The sequence below is a fragment of the Branchiostoma lanceolatum genome, chromosome 9 (assembly GCF_035083965.1).
Source record: "Branchiostoma lanceolatum isolate klBraLanc5 chromosome 9, klBraLanc5.hap2, whole genome shotgun sequence".
Lineage (NCBI taxonomy): Eukaryota > Metazoa > Chordata > Leptocardii > Amphioxiformes > Branchiostomatidae > Branchiostoma > Branchiostoma lanceolatum.
In genome coordinates, this window is record NC_089730.1 from 4,870,823 (window position 1) to 4,893,646 (window position 22,824).

Genomic DNA, 22,824 nt, shown 5'->3' on the forward strand with positions numbered 1-22,824 from the left:
CAGTACTAGTGCTTACCTGATGGAGTCAGTGGTGTTGAAGAGTGGGCATGAGGGGAGGACTCTCTCCTCCATGCCAGGTTTCCTCCCCCCAGGTTTGAAACAGTACCAGTGCTTACCTGATGGAGTCAGTGGTGTTGAAGAGTGGACATGAGGGGAGGACTCTCTCCTCCATGCCAGGTTTCCTCCCCCCAGGTTTGAAACAGTACCAGTGCTTACCTGATGGAGTCAGTGGTGTTGAAGAGTGGACATGAGGGGAGGACTCTCTCCTCCATGCCAGGTTTCCTCCCCCAGGTTTGAAACAGTACTAGTGCTTACCTGATGGAGTCAGTGGTGTTGAAGAGTGGGCATGAGGGGAGGACTCTCTCCTCCATGCCAGGTTTCCTCCCCCCAGGTTTGAAACAGTACTATGCTTACCTGATGGAGTCTGTGGTGTTGAAGAGTGGACATGAGGGGAGGACTCTCTCCTCCATGCCAGGTTTCCTCCCCCAGGTTTGAAACAGTACTAGTGCTTACCTGATGGAGTCAGTGGTGTTGAAGAGTGGGCATGAGGGGAGGACTCTCTCCTCCATGCCAGGTTTCCTCCCCCCAGGTTTGGGGAACTCGGGAAGGATCATCAGGGCCTTGTCAATCAAACTGCTGCTCTTCTCCTTCCCGGGTTTACTCTCGTTCCCGGGTACCACGTCCGCAGGTGGATCGCTGTACCTGAAGAATGAAAAATGAAAATAAGTCTTCATCCAGTTTACCTACTGAAAAGCTAATCTTCCAATGGTTGTGAGAATAAGGATAATATTAGCATGTATAGCATACAAATTCAATGTACAGCGAAGACTTCTCTCATTCTTTTTCAAGAAGTAAAGCTTGTCTTCCACCAGTTGTGTCAAGAGGAAGAGACAATATAATTATACATAATACTGTTAAAACGTTTAAGTTTGCAGTGATCTAATTTTGCAGTAGGGAGAAAATGGAGAGTTCACAGTGGTTTCTAGTTCGCGGTTGAAACAAGATGGTAGAACAAGTAATTTCGCTGTGGTTCTAAGATTACGTTACAGAGGTTTCAGCGAAAACCGTGAACATTAAACCACTGCAAACTTAAAGGCATTTTTACACTAAACAAGACGCATACATTTCTTTCAACGGGTATAATGAACCAAAGCTTAGGGCCTTGTACTAAGGACCTTTCCAAAAGTAGGAATCAAATTCAGGTCAAGAATTAGGGCCGCTAACCAGTTAACTACTGTAAATGCAGAAATGTTTGCGGTAGTTCTATGTTCATGTTTTTTACGGCAACCGTTTCACTGCAAATTTAAAACCACCGCAAACATTTTTGTCCAATACTGTAGCAGTACATGTATGTGACTATAGCGCTGCCGCAAACTTAAAACCACGGCGAACACTCCATTTTCGTTTTAGCGCTAGATAAAAACTACGCAAATTTAAATGCATTTACAGTATGTTTGTTATGTAAAGTTACCTGAAGTCGTTGGTCTGATCAGGGTCCTGGGAGTACATGTTTCCGTCTTCTGTGAACTGCAGGAGTGTTCTCGCATGGCGGATAGGGATGTCTCCTAACTCTGGCTCTGCTGTTCTTCTAAACAAACTGAAGGGCAAGAAAAAATGTTAAATTCTCTATTTAACTAACTAACTAACCTAAGGTAGTGGGTGACATAGACTTGACATCCTTAATCTTCTCCCTGCTGCCTAACTCTGTAACCGATAGAGAGTGGGGTGCCAAACGGCTACTTCAGTGTGCTAAAGGTTAACACAATTTTTTAACAACTCACGTATTGAAGATGAAATGCATTTCTTACTAGACTGTATATTGTATGAAATCGGGCGTCAGGCTCTGTTCAAATCAATTCAGCTGGACAAGAGATGTAAGACAATATCAAAGCAGGATACTTTTAAATACTTGATGTCATGCACAGATGTTTATGTAATGGACGAAGTATGTAATTATGTCGCCATGTGTTTTAAAAAGAGAGAAGAAGCCACTAGAACTTAGATATGCGGTACATTTGTATAGTGTTTAGTAATATTCAATGTTAAGGTTATTATCATCATTTTATTCTTTCATATCCATTACACCATGTACATTTGTATGGTCTCCTATGCATTTATCCCCCGTGGGAATAGATATGCAATAAAGATTACTATTGTTCAGGCTACATGTTTCTGTGACTTGACAGCTGAAAAAAGAAAACAGAGATAAACTGTAGAGTCGATTCCACATTACCGAGAGGGTGTTTGTTGCCTTTTGTTCTAACATTTGCAAAACCTTTGTAACAATCTAAGGGAGATAAGTGACTGTTTAGAACAATTTCCAACATTCATGTGATGTTCTAAATAGTTTCTGCTGTGTTCCAACATGTTAGACAAATTTCTAACATTGCACATGTTATTTGTATTATTTTCGAAACTGTTGGAAAATAGGTTGATCATTTTTTCCTATATGTTCCAACATTATAACAACATGGTATAACTGGGTCAGTGGGATGGGAACAGGGCAATTCACACATCCCTTCAAAGTATAGGGGATTAGGCCTAGTTGCCATGCATAGACACCTGAAGACAAAAGTCCAGACGTGAAATCTAAAAATATACAGAGGCAGACAATAGAGTGCGATTAGCACCTACTTTTATGGGGGCAATAACCCAAATCTACTATTTGAAAAATGATGCAAATTGTTCCAACATGTTCAAAAAGTGAAACAATCACATAGATATTTGAAAATTGTTCTAAATAAAGAGATATTTGTGCAATTACTTTCCAAATAGTTCCAACATATATAGATAAGTTCAAACATGTTCAAACTTTCATTCTTGATTGTTTGAACAATTTAGAGCTATTTTCAATGGAATAGTCTTTTATCTAAAATTGTTTGAACTCACTAGCAATATTACCCGAAAACCCTCTCGGTGACATAGAATTGACCTGCTAAACCAAAAATCTGTCCAGTCACTTTAAAAGATAGTTGATGCTGCCTAAAACACCTGACTGTTTACCATCTATCCAGTTGATTGAGTAACTGTTACCTTAAGTATCTTACTACCTGGATGTCTAACCTTCATTTCCCTCTTTTTACGCACAAATAATATATTAATAGACAGTTCCATACCTGTATGTAGCCAGAGGTGCCAGGTTGAAGCAGACCAGGAACAATATTGCCATGGCGACAGTGGTCTGTTTGCTGCTGAAGAGTGATTTCGAACTGCGCAGTCTCTCATTCTGGGGGAGAAGATGACAAGAGTTTTGCATTCAGTAAAACTGCAGATTACATTAGGAAAGGAAAAAAAGGGGAAAAATATTGTGTTTCCGGTTTCTCAACTGACCCTAGCAAAAACCTGTAAACCCTAGCCTTGTTTTTTCATCGACCACTAGCAAGGTACATAAAATTTTCAGTCTGACATCTGAGAAATGAAAATTCAAAACAGAATCTAACAAATCTTTCATATTTTCTTGCAGACATCCAGTATTAGTAAACATTGTACTTATCTGTTTATTCATGCTATAATTATAATAAGCATAAGTATATTAAAATATACTTGAATGTGCTTGTACAATGTATATCAGTAATTACAATACAAAATTGGAAGAAAGCATGCTCTTTGCCATGCAACATACACATTTAATATAAGCTGTAAACCTTACAACGAGTTAGATAAATATAGGGCTTCTAATATAGCGCTCTTTAAAAAATTCATAATCTTAAGATTTCTCATGGCACCTTACCTCATTGTTAAGGAATTCTACTCTCTTCTTAAGTATGTTGTTTTCCTGGCGCAGTTTCTCGTTCTGTCGTGCAAAACCCTTGAGTTTGTCTTCAAGACCCTGCAAGTATTCCTTCTTCTTCTTCCTGGACAGACAGGCCGACTCTCGGTTCTTAATCATCCGCTGTTGGCGCTTTAACACTTTTATCTGTGGGTGGAAAGTCATGTATTGAAATGGGTTTACTGTAAATGCAGAAATGTTCGCGGTGGTTTTATGTTCGCGCTTTTCGCGGTGACTTAGACGCGAACTTAAAACCACCGCAAACATTTTTGTCCAATACTGTAGCAGTATGTGACTATAGCACTGCAGCGAAATCAAAACCACCGCGAACACTCCAATTTTCACTTAGCGTGAAATGAAAACAGCGCAAACTTAAATGCATTTACAGTAGTAACTGTGCTATGTACGAATTCTGTGACATTGGTATATATCAGGGCTTTTTTTTTAAAGACAATTTTATGTCTACAACTGGATAAGATTCAGAGATTACATCTGGACACTTCAAGTGATATGTTCAGCGTCACTAGAAGAGTGATGGATGTCACTTGAAATGTCTGGAAGTAATCTAGGAATCTTATCTAGCTTTGGACATTGAATTGCCTTTGAATATTGTTATTTACCTTCATCAATATTGTATCAGGGCTTTTCAAGATGGAAAAGTTCTAAAATTCTGGCGAAGAACTTGAGTGTCTGCGGCTATCTTATCAACTAATATTCAGATTGGCAAGAAAAATAATATAATTCTAACTAGTATGTACTAAGAAACTAGCAATTCACACATCTTTCTACAATTTTCTATCTATCATAACTGAAATAACTAACTTAGAATTATGTATTCACAATGATCAGATTCTGATACAGAATCACAAAACAATACATGTAATACTGATACTGATAGGGAATAAATTGACTCTCAATGATATGAAACACACCAGCATACATGTTCTAGTGTTTGAGTGTCATTTATCAAACATGTGACTTACATCTACGTTCCCATTGGCTAGAGAGGCATTGGACATGGCAGGTGCAATAGGCTTGGCAGGGGGCACCTGGACTGGAGCTGGCTGCTGATTGGTCAGCGTGGCTGCAGGTTGCTGGGCGGTTGTCGTGGTAACCGGCTGCTGATTGGTTGGCTTGATGAGCCCCTGTGCTGCAAGTCTGGCAAACTCTGCCTGTGTCAGGACTATGGGTTGACCTGGGGGTGAGAGGTCAACAGTCAAAGGTTAAATGGTGAGAATATAAAAGTAGGCATGCTCTTTCAAATGGCATTGTGCAACTTAGCTGTACATTATTGAGTTACTAATTGAATTGAAATGGAGACTTTCCAACTTGTTGCCCATAGAGTGTGGAAATTGCTTTCCAAATCTAATCCAAGCTAGAAGTGTCACTGTTAATTAGATTGGCCTTTATAAAAAATGCATGTGCTTTGCCTGACTTTCAAAACATTTGCACCATTGCCAGATGCTTCTGATGGCTGTAACGTATTTAGGAAAATACAGGGTTCTAGTCAGCATCCATAATTCAATAAGCTAAGGAAATTTCGTTGCTCATGGCAGACAAAAATTCTGGCCATTGACAAAGTAGATATAGCCTGAGTACCAGCCTTTTTAGCTTCCGTTCGCTACCCAAGCTCCGCTACCGGCCAAAGCAGGCAGCGGAGCTTGCGTAATGCAGCAGAGCTTGGGCAGCAGACAGAAGCTAAAAAAGGCTGGCACTCAGGCTAAAGTAGACATGCATGTTATGATAAGGAAAACATTGAAATCTGATCAACCTACATTTGTATGCCGAGATGCCAGCAGGGCTTCACAGGAAAAATTACAGTGACAGATAAGTTTTTTCAGACCTGGTCAGAACCCTGATGACCAGTATGAGGCCAGTGTCCCTTGGCAGAATTTTAAGTTAATATGGGCCATTCTATCGGCTTTTGGGGGGGGGGGGTATAAAATTACTGTCATATAGGTCACAGTTAATAAAGACTGTGGCCACATGAAACCAAGTAGCATGTGGCGTCTGTGTAGCACAGTGGCAGAGCATCCGGCTATGAACCAATAAGACCCAGGTTCAATCCCCAGTGGAGTACCCAGACATGTCCGGACATGCACCCAGACGTTGTGCCCTTGGGAAAGGCACTTAACACACATTTCCCATGTTCTAAGCCCAGCAGTAGGGTTTGGGTTGGCGATAGGAAGGGCATCCAGCCGTAAAAACTCTTGCTACAAAAAGGACTTGCACTTGATGAGGAGTTCTGGGGCTTCCCCATCCATGTGCAAGCACGTCTAACCCCCAGATGATGGGGAACAAAAGACGTTAAATTGGATAGAGAGAGAGAGAGAGATCCCTGACCAATCAGAATTCAATGCTTTTCAGAGCATCTGCTCTATACGGTAAGAAGGCAGTTGGTCAAGCGCCCTTGTTCCTTACTTTAGAAAAAGCCCTCACCTGGAGTTTGTGCCTTAAGGTTCTGTAGCGTCTCCTGTAGACTCGGTTGTGTCTGTCCACCGGTGGGCTGGGCCGTGATGATAGACACTCCGCCGGGTTTGGGCACGATGGGGGTGGGTTTACATTGATAGGGGGACATGGGGGGAGGGGGAGAGGGGTTCTGCGACCCAGGGGTCAGCGGAGGGGTTTCCAGCTTCACCTCCATGATGCCGTCCTGGGGGGACATCTGGGGGTTGTCAAAATACTTCTGGAAAAAGAAAGAACATTTGGCTTCATTAGAAAATGTGATTTTTCTATGGTCTTTAAAAATAAAATTGCAACTTAAATCTCACACAAAGAAATTGCTAGGACTATCCCCTTCATATATTTCTCTATTATCAACACTATAATTATAGGTGGCAAGATGGTCTTATAGTTTTGGGTTGTTAACTCTCTGAAGATTTTTGTTTGAAACCTTAACAGGACCCAGTGTTGTGCCCTTGGGTAAGGCACTTTACACCTATTCCCTCATTTGACTTAGGTGAAAATGAGTACCTAGCTTCAGTTAGGGACGTTCTCTTGGATGGGACGTAAAGCCGGAGGAGAAATTGAGGAGAGTCATACCTCAAGAACGTAAAAGAACCCACAACACTTATCAAAAAGAGTAGGGTCCTTCCCGGTGACCCAACCTTACAGTTCGGTCTCTGGGTTGATGTCTTGAAAAAGTGATTGTCACTTGGTTATGTCAATTCTTCCACAGATGTGGTAAATCTTCTTTGCAAGAGGCATCAAGGAAGCCATTTACATCAGGGCCCTACGACCATCCCTCAACAGAGACGGCGGGCGCTACAGACTTTCCACTACTTACGATCCACTACTCACGGAGTCACGTGTGCTATCTGCATAACGTGACGTCATCCCAGCGGTGGATTGCTCACTCCTTGACAACGACTGGTGTCGTACAGTCGAAAATTTGGGTAAGTCGAATTTTTGTGTTGGAAATTACAGTTAAAACTTGGTTCAGAATGATTTCTACCAACACAGATGAGCTTTCAAGCTAAGTGGTAAATCTTGATATAAGAAACAAGGCTGCTTACCTGGTTGGAGAACCCCTCCCCAGAGGAGTCAGAGCATGATGAGGGTGCAGGAGACAGGGGCTCTGTCTTCACCTGGACATCTGTGAGGGGCACAGGAAATGTTACAAGTTTATTCCCAACAACAACTAACATGTTGTCAAAGAGAGAACAATGCAGAGCTACTATTGGTAGATAAAGCTGAAAAGTTTCTAAAAAAAACCTAAGTACATCTTACTTTGCTCGAGGCCTAAACGTAAACGGTAAAATTACAAAAAAAATTCTGTTCTAACTTCATACGCAAGTCCTACATGTAAATTCCTGCTTGGAAGATTTTGACAAAAATGCCAATGCAGTTCCAGTGTCACATCCCAGGGGGGGCCAAAATCGACCTTGACCTTTGCTCTCCCGACACCTACCAACATACCAAATATCTTTACAATTCATCCAGACGTTCTTGAGTTATGCTGACTACAAGCAACCGGACACACAAACAAACACACACGCAAACACGCACAAAGACACGCTCAAAACAATATCTCCATGAAAAAATCTCATGGAAATAATAATACACAAACGTGACAAAGCAGACCTAGTGGCAATCAAGATATAAAAGGAAAAGAACATTCATTTGACCCTCTTCACACAAGCAACAACAAAAAAACACAAAAAAATGCCTGAAACACATGACCCTCTATGAGGAGACAACAAACAATAGATACTAATCGGCCAGACTGACCTTGGAAACCATTCTGGTGGAAGTTGACGTCGAGGTCGGCCCAGGGGTCGTTGAACCCGTCCGACAGCTTCAGGTCCGCCCGGCCCTCCAACAGGTCATTCTTACCTCCCAACAAGTCATCAAACTGGGGAGGGGATAAAATTGTGTGAATTCAGGCTTTTACAGGGCTCGAAAAAGTGGGTGCATGTGCACCTATGTGCACCCAAAATTGGAGCTGTGCACCTAATTTTTGACCATGGGTGCACTGGTACACTCAGATCGATATTTTTGTACTCTATAGGGTAACGGTTCTCTTCTACACTAGTATATAGAATATTCTTGAATATTAAGTATCAGAAAAAGCAATACAACCTTTTGTTGTACATTATTTGATGTATTGCTTGGTTGAAATTTGAAATCTTGATAGAATTACAGTTCATTGCTAATGAAATAACATACCACTGGCCCTCGGATACAACTGTAAAATGCATTTAAGTTAGCTTGGTTTTAATTTCGCGGTAGGGAGAAAATGGAGTGTTCGCAGTGGTTTCAAATTAGCGTTTGAGACATTAGTACACAAGGGGGTAGGAAGGGAAAAAATTTTGTGGTGGTTTCAAATTTGTAGCGAAGAGCTTACTGCGAAAACCACAAACATAAAACCACCGCAAACATTTCCGCATTTACAGTACTTGTGTAGATTGTAGGTTTGCTAGGTACTGTCCAATGACAACAAACTTAAAACTAGAAACATCAGGCTTCCAGGAGTGGGAGTTTTGAAGATACTGTCAATGTATCTAAGGTCGCGGGGATTTCATTTCGCGGTAGGGAGAAAATGGAGTGTTCGCGGTGGTTTTAAGTTTGCGTTTGAAACAATAGTAGCGCTACAGTCACATAATGGCAAAAAAGGCGGCATTACAGATAGCCAGTTGGAAACAAAGATAGCTAACTGCACGGCCTCACACTTACAAGCAACTCAGCAAGGGTGCTATAGACGTCCTGATCATTAATTTCTGTATTTACATGTACATTACTGTAATTCACTTTATCTTCACGGTAGAAAATTTCACGGTGTAAGGAAAATGGACATTTTCACTGAACACGATGGCGGCAAGTGAACGAATCATGAATAATAACAACAGTTTTTTTCACGGTGATGTTAAGTTCACGGTAAAGAGGTGACCGTGAAAACAGTGAACATAGAGTTACAGTGAAAGAAACAAGAATTACAGTATATGGGAAACCTGGAATAACCTGAAACCTCACCTCTATGTCAGGTATCCTCTGTAACAGATCATCTGCACTGCCGAAGTCACTAATGTCTGGAAGGTCCTCAATGTTACACAGTGTGCCATCATCTGGGGAAACACAGGATATGGGTGGGGTTACATTTAGTAAACTTTTAATATATCAATTGTCTGTTGTATAGTTGCTGCCTGGTAAGCCTTTGTTTTAAAATAATAAATTTATTGCACAACAATTGTACCAGGTACAAAGTATGGCATTCACTGGTACATAGATAACATTCTATTAATATTAGGCTTAGGCCACACCATCTTAATTTCTTGGTTAACAGATTTGAAAAAAAAAGGCTTCATTCCAAAATCAACATGAAAACAGAATCTCAGAGGAAAGTCTGTACTTTGGTGCACACAGTTTCAGGGAGTGAACAGGGTCAGGTGCAAGTTTTCACCCCAGCCTTCTGTTTTCATGATTTTTTTGTGTGCTAAAACTTTAAAAAAATTTGTTAACCAAGAAATTAAATTGGTGTGTCCTAATCAATCTTATACAATATGGTGTTGTAGTATGGGATGACAATATGGGATTTTACAATCATTGGAGGAGTTTCTTACGTCTAGACATTCTTTGATATATTTCCCAATGTATACCATGCACACTTCATTATGTACTTAAATTTGATATTAGGTCCATTGATAAATCCTGGTAAATCCGAAAATAGCATTGAGTATGGTGAATTACATATATCAAAATATTTGGGTTGATATTTCAATTCCCATTCAAACGAATCAAAGGACTTAAAATGTGGGTCCCTTGTTCAAGGAGGTGCCTCAAGCACATTAAAGGATAAATAAGGGCTAACAACCCCCGGAATATTTCTATAGGGAGGGGGTGCCCCACCCTGAAAATATTCCCTGCCTCTGTATGTGCCACTAGGCACTATAAGGAGAACAAAATTGAAGTCCCATCATCACTTGAATCAAGGAGGTTCTCTTTTAAACCTCTATGCTAAAATACAACATAAGCATTTAATAGAAACAATACAATACAACTGTATGTCCAAACCATGTGCTTGGATAGCGCTTAAAATAAGGTTGTCAAACCTTTCATTTGTAGTTGCACATTTCTCCATGATGATCAGGGGTTCATCTAAATCAGGAAAGAGGGGCGCTGCACCCTCTTGTTTCAGCCCAGCGCCCCCTTGTTGAATTCAGATTTTAGCTAAATCCCCAGCATACAGCCTTCCTCAGCAATTGATTCTTCCATGAATACATAGAATTCGCTCCCTCGCCTGTGTATGCTCCCTCTTGTTAAATTTTTCTAGAAAAACCCCTGATGATGCTTACGTCATTAAAATACTATGCAATGTTGTCTTGTATGTGGGTCAGATACCAATTTATCGATTTCATCATACTTGTATCACATTACTTGTATATAGTCATTGAAACTGATACCTACATGTATATGCACATTAGCACACAAAAAGTACATTTTCTACTACACGTTATTCATTCATAAACAATGACAAAGGCACTTGCTTCTAAAATTCCTAATCCTTTGTACAGAAATTTCTTTGCACTAAACATTTTCAATGCACTCTCATTGTAACAGTACACCCCTCTCTTTTTGTTCCAGCTAGTGTTAGAACATGACCCTCTTTCCTCAGCCAATCAGGAGCGTGTATTTCTGATTAAATCCACTTCTACTGTCACCTCATCTTTTAGTCATTATCTGACATGAAAAATGCATCAGCCAATCAGGAGTTTGTTGTACACCCCAGACTAATTTGATTAGCAGAGAACAATAGGACAGATGTCACCAAACACTGTTTTCCCCATGGGAATTAGCAAGGATGACCAGCAGTGGTAAAAGCTGGGACAATATTTGTTCTAGATAAATAAGCGTGAAGGACACTTTTTTGCAGGTGTGCAGGTGTAATTATCTTGAAAAATATTTGCACTTTCTGATGTACAGATACATGTACGAAATTTTCACTGCTGGGAAAATTTGCTAACATTTCTTGGGTACACAAATAAGGATTTATTTTGTAGATACCTTACGACTATTTCCTATGCCTAAAATAAAGGTTATCCAGGATGCCGGACCCCCGATCTCTATGAAATTTCTCTTGCAGATATAGACTAGTACTATTAGGGATTGGATGTCTGTGGGGCCTGTTGTAGAATTGCCTTTGGGGTATATGTTGGCCCATATATGACCTGTATAGGAATACTAGTAGTCTTGCTGCTCTGGCATCCAGATTATCAAAAATGTTACCAGAAATTTGGCAGGAAATCATCATATCTACATGTATAAAGTAGGTATTTATTAGCAATTCTGAAAGACGGATAACAGATTAATATTTAGACTAATAGTGTGTAAGTAATTGGCTTGATATTACTATTATACCAATGGTACAAATGTTATAATATTTACAAGTACAAGTACAAAATGTACATTTGTAATTGTCAAGCATTTACTAGACACTGTTTTTTTTGTGACACATAAGTAACACATACATGTAACTTTTATTGTAGGTAAGAATGTGTATACACGCATGTTCTCACACCCTCTACAACTGTTGTAGCAGACCTGAGAGTCGCATGGAAACGTGTCCTGTACTCCATTGTACACGACGGCCCTTTGTGCAAACATTGAAAGTCTCAATTACTAGTCTGGTGGCAGCTGGTGTAATGTTGGCATGGGACAGTAGCGAAAGAACCTGGCTCAGAACAACTACCTTTCTCATAGTTATAACAAAAATGTTTAACAAAACAAAAAAAGCTACTCAAATTTCCATACAGAAGCTGGTTGGAGGTGCATTTGTCTTTTGGATTAGGGCGAAAAATGGGGATCCCATATGCATGACGGAGGAGGTGCCTCGAGCACGTTAAAAGACACTACAACAGCCTCATTACTCAGATAAATGGGTAGCTACTGGCTGTACTTCAGACAGACGAATGAATGAATATCTAACGCCAAGTGTGCTTTGAAACGATTTTATGAAAGGACCCCTAATCTCCAACTCCAAGCAGATGAAACGGTCGGGGTTATTTTGTCCGCCTTTTGCGCCATTTTCTGCTTTTCTAGGTCTCTCTGTAGTGGTGCACGTTTTCTTGTGGCTACCCTACCGACATTTTCGGGCATAAGGTACCGTGATCAACCATTTTTGCACATCTTAAAAGTGAGAGGCCTTTGTTCAGAATGATCAAGGATTTCGTGTGCCAGACAATCAAATTACACACACCCTTATTTACAGTGTATTCCTACAGTTGGGTAAACAAGTGTACCAGGATACACCATTGAGTACCTGGTGGCTATAGACTGATATACGCAGACATCAACAAAGAGAACCAGGATGTTTCATCCTTTTTTTTTTCAAAAACCGTCTCTTGTTTACACTTTCTTGTGCATTTGGTATAAACATCTTTCGTTTATGACATGAGAACAAAGAAAATGTGGTTTTAATTTCTGTAAATAGCTAACCCTCAAATTTGTGTAAAACAGCAATAATGTTGAAAAAAGGCTTTTTACATTTTACTGAGTAAAGCTTTTGTAAATGCAGAAATGTTAGCGGGGATTCAATTTTGCAATAGGAAAAAAATAGAGTGTTCGTGGTGGTTTTGAGTTCGCGTTTGAGACAATAGTAAAGTAGTAGCACTAGTACGTCACACAATGGAGCAGTGATGGTTTTAAGTTTGCAGTAAAAAGTTCCCCATGAAAACTGCGAACATAAAACCACTGCGAACATTTCTGCATTTACAGTATTGAAAAAGGTGGGTGGGGTATGTTACATAACTTACAACAATTTCAGGATTTAAAAAAACACACACTTCTACATTGGTAAAAAAAACAAGTTTGGTTTGTTTACATCTCTATTGTCTTTACAAACCCCTTACAATGAAATTCTAACCCTGAAAGACTGTTCTCGACTCCTAAAATCAAACTAAAGAACCCTGAAATTACGGTTAGTTAACCATTAACTACACACATGCCTTTCTGTTTCCACATGGCTACCTGTACTACCAGGTGAGCTTCATAGTAAAACACATAGTAAACTTCTGCAGAATTTGTTTAAATGTAGTAATCTGTATTCTGCTTAAGAAATATTAAAAAAACTGCAAAAATTATCAATAAAAGTTGTGCTTTTTAAAGCTTGTTTCTTTAAAAAAACTAAAAAAACACCCCTTTCGAAACAAAATAACATCCGGAAGTTGGAAAGCGGACCTTGAAAAATATCACATAAAACATGTGTTAGGGTTTTAGATCGATATACAACCCAGTCAACGTGTTAAACAACACGTGTACTGCTTACAAATGCTTCAAATTAGTTCTCATTTGAAAATACGGTATAGAAATCTTGATAAAGGGAAGGAAAATTGCAATAATAACTTTTTTTTTGATAAAATTTTCAACGAATTTTCGAGAGAAAGGACACGTAAGCTTGTTCCACCTACCCCAGTCCTCGCTAGACAGCAAGTTGTCGGCGAAGAATCGCGAGTCTGCCTCCGAAATGAAGTCCAGCGCCATCTCTAGAACACCATCTAAGTCTCCCGTTCGTCGAAATACCAGTTATTAAACAATAATCGATGTTTTAGGGAGAAAACTCTCCACAATATGTTGTTCGTTTCCTTCACCGGTGAAGATGGCGTCTGCTTAGTTATACCCGGCATGCACCGCGCTTTCACGGAAATGAAATTTCCCGGGAAAACTGCAGTTCGGATCTAAACCGCTAGCTGGCGCTGTTACACTACTGAGAAGCCACAGCAAGTAACTTTTATGGATGACATCATCTACAGACTCCAAATTTAGTGCGCGCGGGCAAAAAAAAGCAAGGCGGGCAAAAAAAACAAGATATCCACATTTTCAAACTTGATTACCATAAAGCATGTAAGAAGAATTGAAGCAAGGAGACATGGTTTTACAAACAACAAGTCTTTTATACCTGTATTCAATAAAACATTAAATACCGATGTCAACATTAAAATCATTACAAAATTCAAATCCGGGTTTGTATAGCAGAGAAACATTTTCTGTACACTGGCACATTGAGTCACGAGGCAGACTGACAGTGACTACATAATGCTGGCTCTGCTCACTTTGTCTCAACTAAAGTTGGAAGTTGGCAGTTCAGATACATTTAGCTACTAGTATACTCTGACACAACGTTGACAGGGTTGATTTGAAAGATTGAAAAATCATACAAGGCTGACTTCCCCAAAACTGAAAGTTGTAGATAGTACTTGTTTTGATTATCCAAGGGATCTTATCTGATTGAAACTTCCTTGCATTACGTAACTTTTTAATAGATCTCTGAGCCATTCTGCATGGTTTGATAATGTTCCTAGTACAGGAAAAAATTAATTCTCTGACAGTTATTATCAATGATAATCTGTCCCCGCTATTGTCCCAGGCTGGCAGACAATCTAATCCTTTTATGACTTTATGTGGTTATGGGGATCAATTCACTCCTCAAACTGCTGGGCAGGTCACAATAGGAGCACCCCAGGCTTTACGACTTGCCTTTGGCAAGATATCTTCTGCTTTAAATACCCTACAATACCACCCGATACTGATTTTCTTTGCCACCAGGAAGCTGTGGCCGAACAAAGCAAAGGAAAGGGGTGTTTCATCTCTCTGAGAGAGGAACCCCCTCTCGGGTGTGCACTCAATCTTGTAGTTGAATAAGACATTTATGACATATCCTTGTCCATCAGCGTAGTCCTCTCTGGAGCAACATCCTGTGCTTTGAAAGTTCCCTTTGAAATTAGTTCTGAATCTCCCCACATGGCCATTCCGGACTTCAAATACGTGGAAGTTGCGATCACTATGATGTCCCTCTAAGAAACCGAAATAGACCTTGCCATCATCAACAGTAGCCAAGCAAAAGTCCTTGCTTTTCAAAGAGTCATTTGCGAACATTTCCGAGGTGCGCCAGCGTCTAGTTGTAAGATTTAAGGCATTGATAAGTATTCGGAGTGTTTTTCGCTCACGGATGAGCTTTTCATCTTGACCCTGTCCTAGGGGACGTCCCACTATCGGGCATTCTTCGGTGCCCTTTGTCAGCTCAAAGAGTACAACCTTCCCCCCGCTGGCTGTTATCGTTATGTCCGGTGAATTTGGTCTGTTCAATACAGGTCGCGGGGGCGGCTTTATCCAGACACCTTCTTTTAGATCGTAACAGTCCATACTAAACAGAGACGTCCCCTGATCAGACGCCGCGTGAGCGGATGTCGACTCCACATCACCCCCAGCCAGGAAGAGTTTCAAATCAACGACAACCGACTGGTGCCCTGCCCGACCACGAAGCATATCGGGTAGCTTTGTCCAAGTGTCTGTGAGGAAATCGTACCGAAAGGCTTGCCTAGATGGTGCGCTGTGAGGACCCTGGCCGATCAAAGGATGGACACGCCCACCTGTCACGTACAGGTATCGTCCTGCACTTGTGACGCCCATGTACCCCAAAGAAGGCACTGGTAGGTCAGTAATGTGGTAGTATTGCCGAGATACTGGATCTAGGCAAATAATACTCTGCAGAGGTAGTGTGGAATTTTCATGTCCACTCTGTTGGGCGGATACTTTCCAGCCACCGATTAAGACAGGTAGATCGTCTGTTGCCCCAAGCCTCGGTGTAGGTATGTCTCTTTTTGTGTGTGTTCCTGATTGATGTATAGCGCTGAGCTGTGTTTCCTTGGCTGCTGCTATTGTTGCCAAACAGTCAGCGGATTCCCGTATTATAGGGTGTGATTCAAGCTCTGTCAGTTCACCGACCCTCACATACGGTAAGCGCACCTCACGCAAAATATCTGACATGCCCGCCCTACGGCTTTCAGGATCATGGCCAAGCCATCGTAGTACAGAACTGACAACCTCTTCTTCATTCGTAATTTGGAGCCCATCCTCTTTGAGTATACTCGCTAATTCCTCCGTCGAAAGACTCAGAAACTCATCAGTTTGCCGTAACTCTGAGAAGTTGGAGGCAACCTCTTCCCTTGCTTTCTCTTTCAGGTAGGAAAGTCCATACACGTTGGCAAGGTGTATGGCATCTACACAATTCGATGGGCAAAGGTTGCTTTGGATGAACTGTTCGCAGTACTCTGTGATTTTGTGAACCAGCAACATTTGTGCCGCCGGAAGAATGTCCTGAACGTCATCTTTACTGATATTGATATGCCCTGTATACATAAAGTCTAGAATCGTCAGGAAAGTGTTAGAGTTCATCCCACGCAATGCTATGACCTTTGAGTTACTCTCAGCGAGATTAGAAGAAAACATTGTTTTGAAAAATGGCGATGTTTCCAAGACTGCGCGGTGACAAGGGAACTTTTTACCGCCTACCTCCACCACCACATCGAGGGATTTGCCATTCTTGCGCTGTTCGATGAACTCAGTAAAATGCTTATCATCATGGTCCTGATTCTTGAAACAGTGTGAGTCACAATCGCGAGGGCAGGCATCATCTGAGCACTGAGAACTGCGAGCTTTGAAAGAACACATGAACATGGTAGCGTTTGCTGATTTTCCCCACCGGCAACACTTTGACTTAAAAATCTGTGGAGGAAATAAAACAGTATAAGATTAGCAGAGACCTTGTGAAATTGTGAATCAGTGTAATAAACACAGTATGAAAAGTTGACGGCTTTATCGATTGCTTGTTTTATATTATATAAATGGTTTATTCAGGAATTGACACATACAGAAATTAAAACAGCATTGCAGCCGATGCTACCTTATTTAAAGTAAACCAGCTGAATTACGCAGTCTTGAAATTAAAAGTACAAAAGAGCACACTCAAACAATCTGAAAATATATAAAAAGACAAAATGTACACATAAACATGGATAGACATGTATCCAAAGCCATACATAAACCTTTGTCAACGTTGGAAATCAAGTAGATCACATACGTAACGCTAAAAAGTCCTAAAATAGCCGAAAGGAAACATACGTGGGAAAAATCAAATCCAAAGGAGTCCACACAGTATAACTGGTAAACTCGACACTTCCGGGTACAGCGCGATGATTTCTGGGTAGGCGGCCCCCGTAACTTCTGATATGCCTAAGTTTTTTTTTCTTCTCTTTAACATGGTTTCAGACAGCCAGTGTACAGTTTTATGCATTTTCCTGCTTTTTTTCTGTCGTAGGGAAAACAAGCAAGAAAACCTCAAATCATCAAAGACGCCTCTGATTGGACGCCTGCTACGGGGACAGTTTTGTAGGGACAAAGTTCAACTTTGGCATACAGATGGACACGAGTATAATTTCTGGAAGATCATGGGGAGAGAAGTAGCCCAAAACATTGAAGAGCATATAAACAAAAAGCCTTTGACTTGGTTCATGCTTTGGAGGTGTATTTGCGGGGACGAAGTTTACCTGGGCATTGACTTCCGTTGTTCACTTGACACGGGATAGGTGATATCACACCTTTGGTATGTGTAATGCAAACACCTTGGTAGTCATGACGTCATGGTCTCAGTGGGCCCTTTCTTATGCTTGCAGTTTGGTGGGAGAGTCGCAAGGGGTGCCATTCAATTAGGCTATGTAATATATGATCTTTAATGTTTTTGGTGGCTATTTTATGACTCCTGTGTCATACGGACAACATAACGTTAGCGTGAATATAAAAAAAAGCAAAAAGCTCAATATACAAAGAACAACCGAATGCACGTTCCAAAGTAGCTTGAGCTCTTTAATGGTCTAATTACTACAATGATACCAACTATCAGTTACAATGTATTCGCCATGTCGTATATGATCGACAAAGGTGGTGCAAACATTCAAAGTCAAGTTTTCTGTTAGCAGTTCCAGTTGATAGTTTCCCAAAGGTGAATTACGATCCTGGGGCTCTTCCCCAAAAAGTTTAGACAGCAACTTTGGTTATTCAACATGGGGAGGGGGGGGCACAAACTGTTCTGACACAAGCATAAGTTTGAATAACTACTCGTATGGAAATACAAATACAGCTGTAAAAGCACATAGCATTTCCTTTATTTGTGCTTACTAAAATGTGCACATGCAGTTCTTAATGTCATGCACCATAGATTTGTGAAAACAAAATTTGAATTAGTGTTAAAACCTTTAATGGTGTATCCGACAAGATCTTAAGACTTATCTGTGGAATCAACTTTTGATATTGTGTATTGGCAAAAAAAAGCAATGCAAAGTCAATCAACAATAACTTTCCTATACATTATACTTTAGTCAACAACAGTAAGATTAACAAGGCAACGCGTACCGGTTGGCTTATGTCTTTGCCACTGGTAGATCTGCTTAGAGATTAGAAACTATTAACTGTAGCACTAATAGACGAGATTCAACCCTAGTTATAGAGTCTACTTTTCAATCCACGAGGCTATGTGTAGAAAACGGGTTGCTACCCATATGGGGATGATCCTACAATATCGGAATTTATGTGACAGCTCTGTCCGAAGACGTTGCCTCGTCTTCCTCGTACTGTACTCTGTCAATATCCCTGTAGTACCAACTCTTCTAAGTTGCAAGAAAACTATGACCAATCAAGGCAAGGGGTAGAAATACGTCCGAGCCCATGATGGTTTGTTTGTCTTCATGAAACTAATTGTAGATTATGTTGTCGACGATGTCCTCTTGGTGGATCATATGCATTTAGGCTTATACCTGTGTCAGGCAGAGGTCTGGACTGACAATAATGATCTAAATATATACATTTTGTATATAAAGGGACCTGACGCGTAACCTGATGCATTATCTAGACGTATCTGGTGTTGTCCTCTGTCTAAATTCCCACGTCTTCATTCCCAAACTCTACGAAATCCCGGCAGTACCTGCCTACAATAGTTTTCTTGGTTCCAATGTAGCTATACCCAGTCAACAGGAAGGGAAGGTCCGTCCGGATCTTCACGTTCTGCTGGTCGTAATCTTGTACATTGTACTTCATACTTCTTTCTCATGATCATTTCATCCATGATGCCCTTCTGTCCACCAACGTAGCCGTATCTGCTACTACAATCTGTGAGAAAGACTGTTCTGTGAAAACCTCTTTGTTGATATTGTCAGTGATTAGGACGTTCTCTTTGACATCGTAGGCATAAAGCTTTGTATGCATGTTGTGATAACTGTCTTTGCTCCTGGCTCGGAAATACAACCTGTCACCGACAGCGATCGAGCTAATGACAATGTTCTCGTCCGCGTGTTCCAAGCCATCTGGAAGCTGAGTGCCAGCATCTGAAGCTGCGGATGTCCTACATGCAGTTTTGACGTCAAATACATGTACGCGAGGGACCTCGATGAATGAATATTCTTCCTGTTCATCTTCATCATCTTTATCTTCGTCATCTTTTGCAGAGTGAGACACATCCCCACTTATGACCTCAATGACTACAACCTTACCTTGTAAGGCTTTTACCGTGAAGTTCCATGAAGGGTACTGGTCATTGCCGTGCGAGCAGCTTGTTACACTGAAGTTCCATGACTCGTCTACTGAAGGCATTTTGGGGAAGTTCATCCAAACATTTTGCTCAAGATCGTAGCAGTCTATGTCCAACAGAGACTTCCCCTCACCCTGCTCAACGTCGCCTCCAATCAGAAACAGTTTCTCATCAGTGATGACTGACTGATGTCCTGCCCTACCCCGAGGCATGTCAGGCAACTGTGTCCAGGTGTCTGTGACGAAATCGTACCGAAAGGCCTGTCTAGATGGTGCGCTGTGAGGTCCCTGGCCGACCAAAGGATGGACGCGCCCACCTGTCACGTACAGGCATTGTTTTCGACTTGTGACACTCATGTACCCGGAAACAGGTGTGGGAAGATTACTGACAGTGTAACATTGCTGACGATCAGGGTCAAGGCATATAATACTTTGTATGGAAATCAGTGGCACAAGGTTTTCGCTGCTATACGATCTCTTAGCCGCTTTCCAACCACCCACAATGATTGCCAGCTCATTGGATATCCCGCTTCTGCTTCTATCTTCATCCATGTCTGCATCTGAGAATGCATCTTCACGCCGTGCAAGATGCTTCTCTTTGGCTGCTGTGATTTTAGCCAGACATTCAGAAGACTCCCGTACTGCAGGGTGTGATTCCAGCTTCTCGAGCACACTGACCCTCACATACGATAGGCGAATCTCTTGCATAATAGTGGGTATTGGTGTCTTGCGGTCTTCAACATTGTGGTCAAGCCACCGTATCAGAAGATTAACAACGTCGTCTTCATGAGTAATTTGTAGGTCCTTGTCTCTGAGTAGATCCAAGAGATCCTCTGTTGAAAGGGCCAGAGATTCCTCCTCGTCTTGTACGGCTTCCAAGAAGTGAGACACAGCCACTTCCATACATTCCTTTTTCAAGTCAGAAAAGCCGTACATGTTGGCAAGACGCATGACACCCAAACAGTTGGACGGATATAGGTGTCTTTCAATGAACTCTAGGCAGCATGATACTATATTGTCAATCTGCAGCATGTGTGCCGCCTGCAGAATGCCCTGGACGTCGTCTTTACTGATGCGGATATCCCCGGTATACAGAAAGTTCAGGATCTTGGAAAAGATGATGGAGTCAATCTCGTCGAGTTGTACAACATTTGAACTGCTCTCGGCGAGTTTACAAGACAGCATAGTTTTGAAATACAGCGAGCATGCCAACACGGCACGGTGACATGGGAACCCCATACCCCCTACCTTTACCACAACATCGGTGTATTCACCAGTTTCACGTTGTTTGTTAATCATAACAAGTAGATCACTTGCATGACTGTGATCGCCGAAGTCTGCTTCGTCACTAGAATAGTCGTCAGAATCATGGCTGCTGTCGGAAGTCTCGTCTGCCCATCTGCAGACGTTGTCATGGTCATCCGGATACTCCATTTTAAATGTTTCTTTTATGCACAGAATCTGGAGAAAATAAAAGAAATCGGGACAGCGTTAGAATGGTCATAGAGAGGCCCGGTGGTGACTGCAGGAGTTCTAACTCTAGGTAGTACAAATGTAGGCCTAGAGACAGAGTTGTTCACCCCTAGAGGAGAGACGCCACAATTACAGTTTATGACGATTGAATGAATGCATCACTATGGTGAAGTTGGCAAAAAGAAGGTGTCATTTTTTTAGGAATTAAAACTTCTGACCAAGAAAAAGTTATTCCCAAATTCTAACCTGTTCAGTCAACTGTCATCAAACATCATTCCGAGAAATTCTATACTGCCATTCTCTGTGGAACAACCCCCAAACCAAAGCACTTGAGCCGGTCCATTTGGCCTAAAAGTACCAACTCATGACCATTCTACTATCTCGCGGGGGTCCATAGAACAAAAAAGATGGAGAAAGGTAGTTTTTGCTTACAAATTCAAACAAATATGAAGTCTGTCCTGTCATAGTCGTCCAAGAGTTGCCATGATATCAAAACCCCACCAAGAAAGGCTTTAGTATACGGGGTGGGGGAAGTAAAGTATCAAAGTAAAGTATTAAAGATCACTGACAAGAAACAGTCCATGTGACCCACTCACTCAACAGGTGTTAGGCTATATAGAGCTATAATAGCAAACTATATAGCTAGTAGGTCATAGGTGGTAAATTGACAAAAAAAGGAAGAAATTACGTCAAAATATGGTCACCTGAGTACAGAAAGGAAGTTCCCTACAGTAGGCCCCTGTATTCCCCCTTTACAAGCTGTCAAGGCGAACAAAAACGCCACAGAGGCAAGGGACAGGTGTACACAAGGCACAGGGCATAGAAATTAATGACAAAGCACAATTTTTACGAAGTCCCGGACCCATGAAACCTTTAAGCCATTTTATGGTAAAAAAACCTGACGTTACATTCGGTCTACCTTGTTAGAACACATATGTGAGGAGTCAAGAAAACGTTTTAGCTCCATAGAACTTGCTAAGTCTGCCTCGTACACTGTAAGACCAAAACTGATCAACAGCGGTAACAAATTTAAAGTAGGTCTAGTAAATTCTTAAGGGCACAGCTAGCATATATGGCTTATGAAGTTAGCAAACCCACCTGTTAACGGTTCTAACCGTCAAAAGATACCTGGTCCTTGGGAGAAATACCTGTACTTTCAACGTCGGCAGAGGACAAAAATCTCTTGTATCGTCACTTACTGACAGTATCGGAATGTTTCAGTGCAGAAAGTACAACCAGTTTCCCAGTTTCGCCAACAGAGAAAAGAAGCAAGTAACATTGACGTCATTATGTCCGGATTCGAATTACCATGCGCACAGTCTTGTGGGTACCTATTTACAGATGTGTCTTTTTGTAAGTTCCAGGTCCTGACGGTCAGTATCTCGTGCTGATTACATTTTCTGGATGTAGATTTTCTTTAATATTTCCCTCTAGCCCGACGACAGAGATAAGAATAGATAAAGAATATAAACAAAAATGAAGCCTTTCATTGAAAACTTACCATGGAGGCGTATTTGCGGGCATTGACGTCCTTTGTTTACTTAGTTACGCCTAGTCTGTGTAATGACAAGTCTGGTCGTCAAGGGCTTAAGAAGGTGGAGGAAGATGACGAGACCGTTAAGGTCAGCCTATAAGCGAAGCAGGCCAATGGCACATGTCAGTCACTGAGTTACTTGTTTTCTATGGAGCTGTATATGTTATAAAGTATGTTGCAAAAGATGCAGAACCAGATC

The 22,824-nt window shown here is 41.2% G+C and overlaps 2 protein-coding genes across 2 annotated transcripts; both read right to left on the bottom strand.

Annotated features, from left to right (window-relative positions):
- Positions 1-474: 474 nt before the first annotated feature.
- LOC136441504 (cyclic AMP-dependent transcription factor ATF-6 beta-like) lies at positions 475-13,887 on the bottom strand. Its single transcript, XM_066437836.1, has 10 exons — positions 13,672-13,887; positions 9,242-9,333; positions 8,000-8,123; positions 7,285-7,364; positions 6,209-6,455; positions 4,753-4,964; positions 3,731-3,916; positions 3,117-3,226; positions 1,472-1,597; positions 475-702 (listed from the first exon to the last, which is right to left on the bottom strand). The coding sequence occupies exons 1-10, from the start codon at positions 13,742-13,744 to the stop codon at positions 510-512; spliced, it is 1,443 nt and encodes a 480-aa protein (XP_066293933.1). The 5' UTR covers positions 13,745-13,887; the 3' UTR covers positions 475-509.
- A 793-nt stretch (positions 13,888-14,680) lies between these two features.
- On the bottom strand, positions 14,681-16,737 carry LOC136442158 (kelch-like protein 38). The gene has a single exon (XM_066438834.1). The coding sequence runs from the start codon at positions 16,715-16,717 to the stop codon at positions 14,687-14,689; it is 2,031 nt and encodes a 676-aa protein (XP_066294931.1). The 5' UTR covers positions 16,718-16,737; the 3' UTR covers positions 14,681-14,686.
- Positions 16,738-22,824: the final 6,087 nt, after the last annotated feature.

Coding starts and splice junctions, on each gene's coding strand:
- LOC136441504 (XM_066437836.1), bottom strand. CDS start 13,744: ATGGCGCTGGACTTCATTTCGGAGGCAGACTCGCGATTCTTCGCCGAC. Junction 4,965..6,208: donor CCTTAAGGCACAAACTCCAG/GTGAGGGCTTTT, acceptor TCTCACCCCCAG/GTCAACCCATAGTCCTGACA. Junction 3,227..3,730: donor TAGAATTCCTTAACAATGAG/GTAAGGTGCCAT, acceptor CTTCTCCCCCAG/AATGAGAGACTGCGCAGTTC.
- LOC136442158 (XM_066438834.1), bottom strand. CDS start 16,717: ATGTTCATGTGTTCTTTCAAAGCTCGCAGTTCTCAGTGCTCAGATGAT.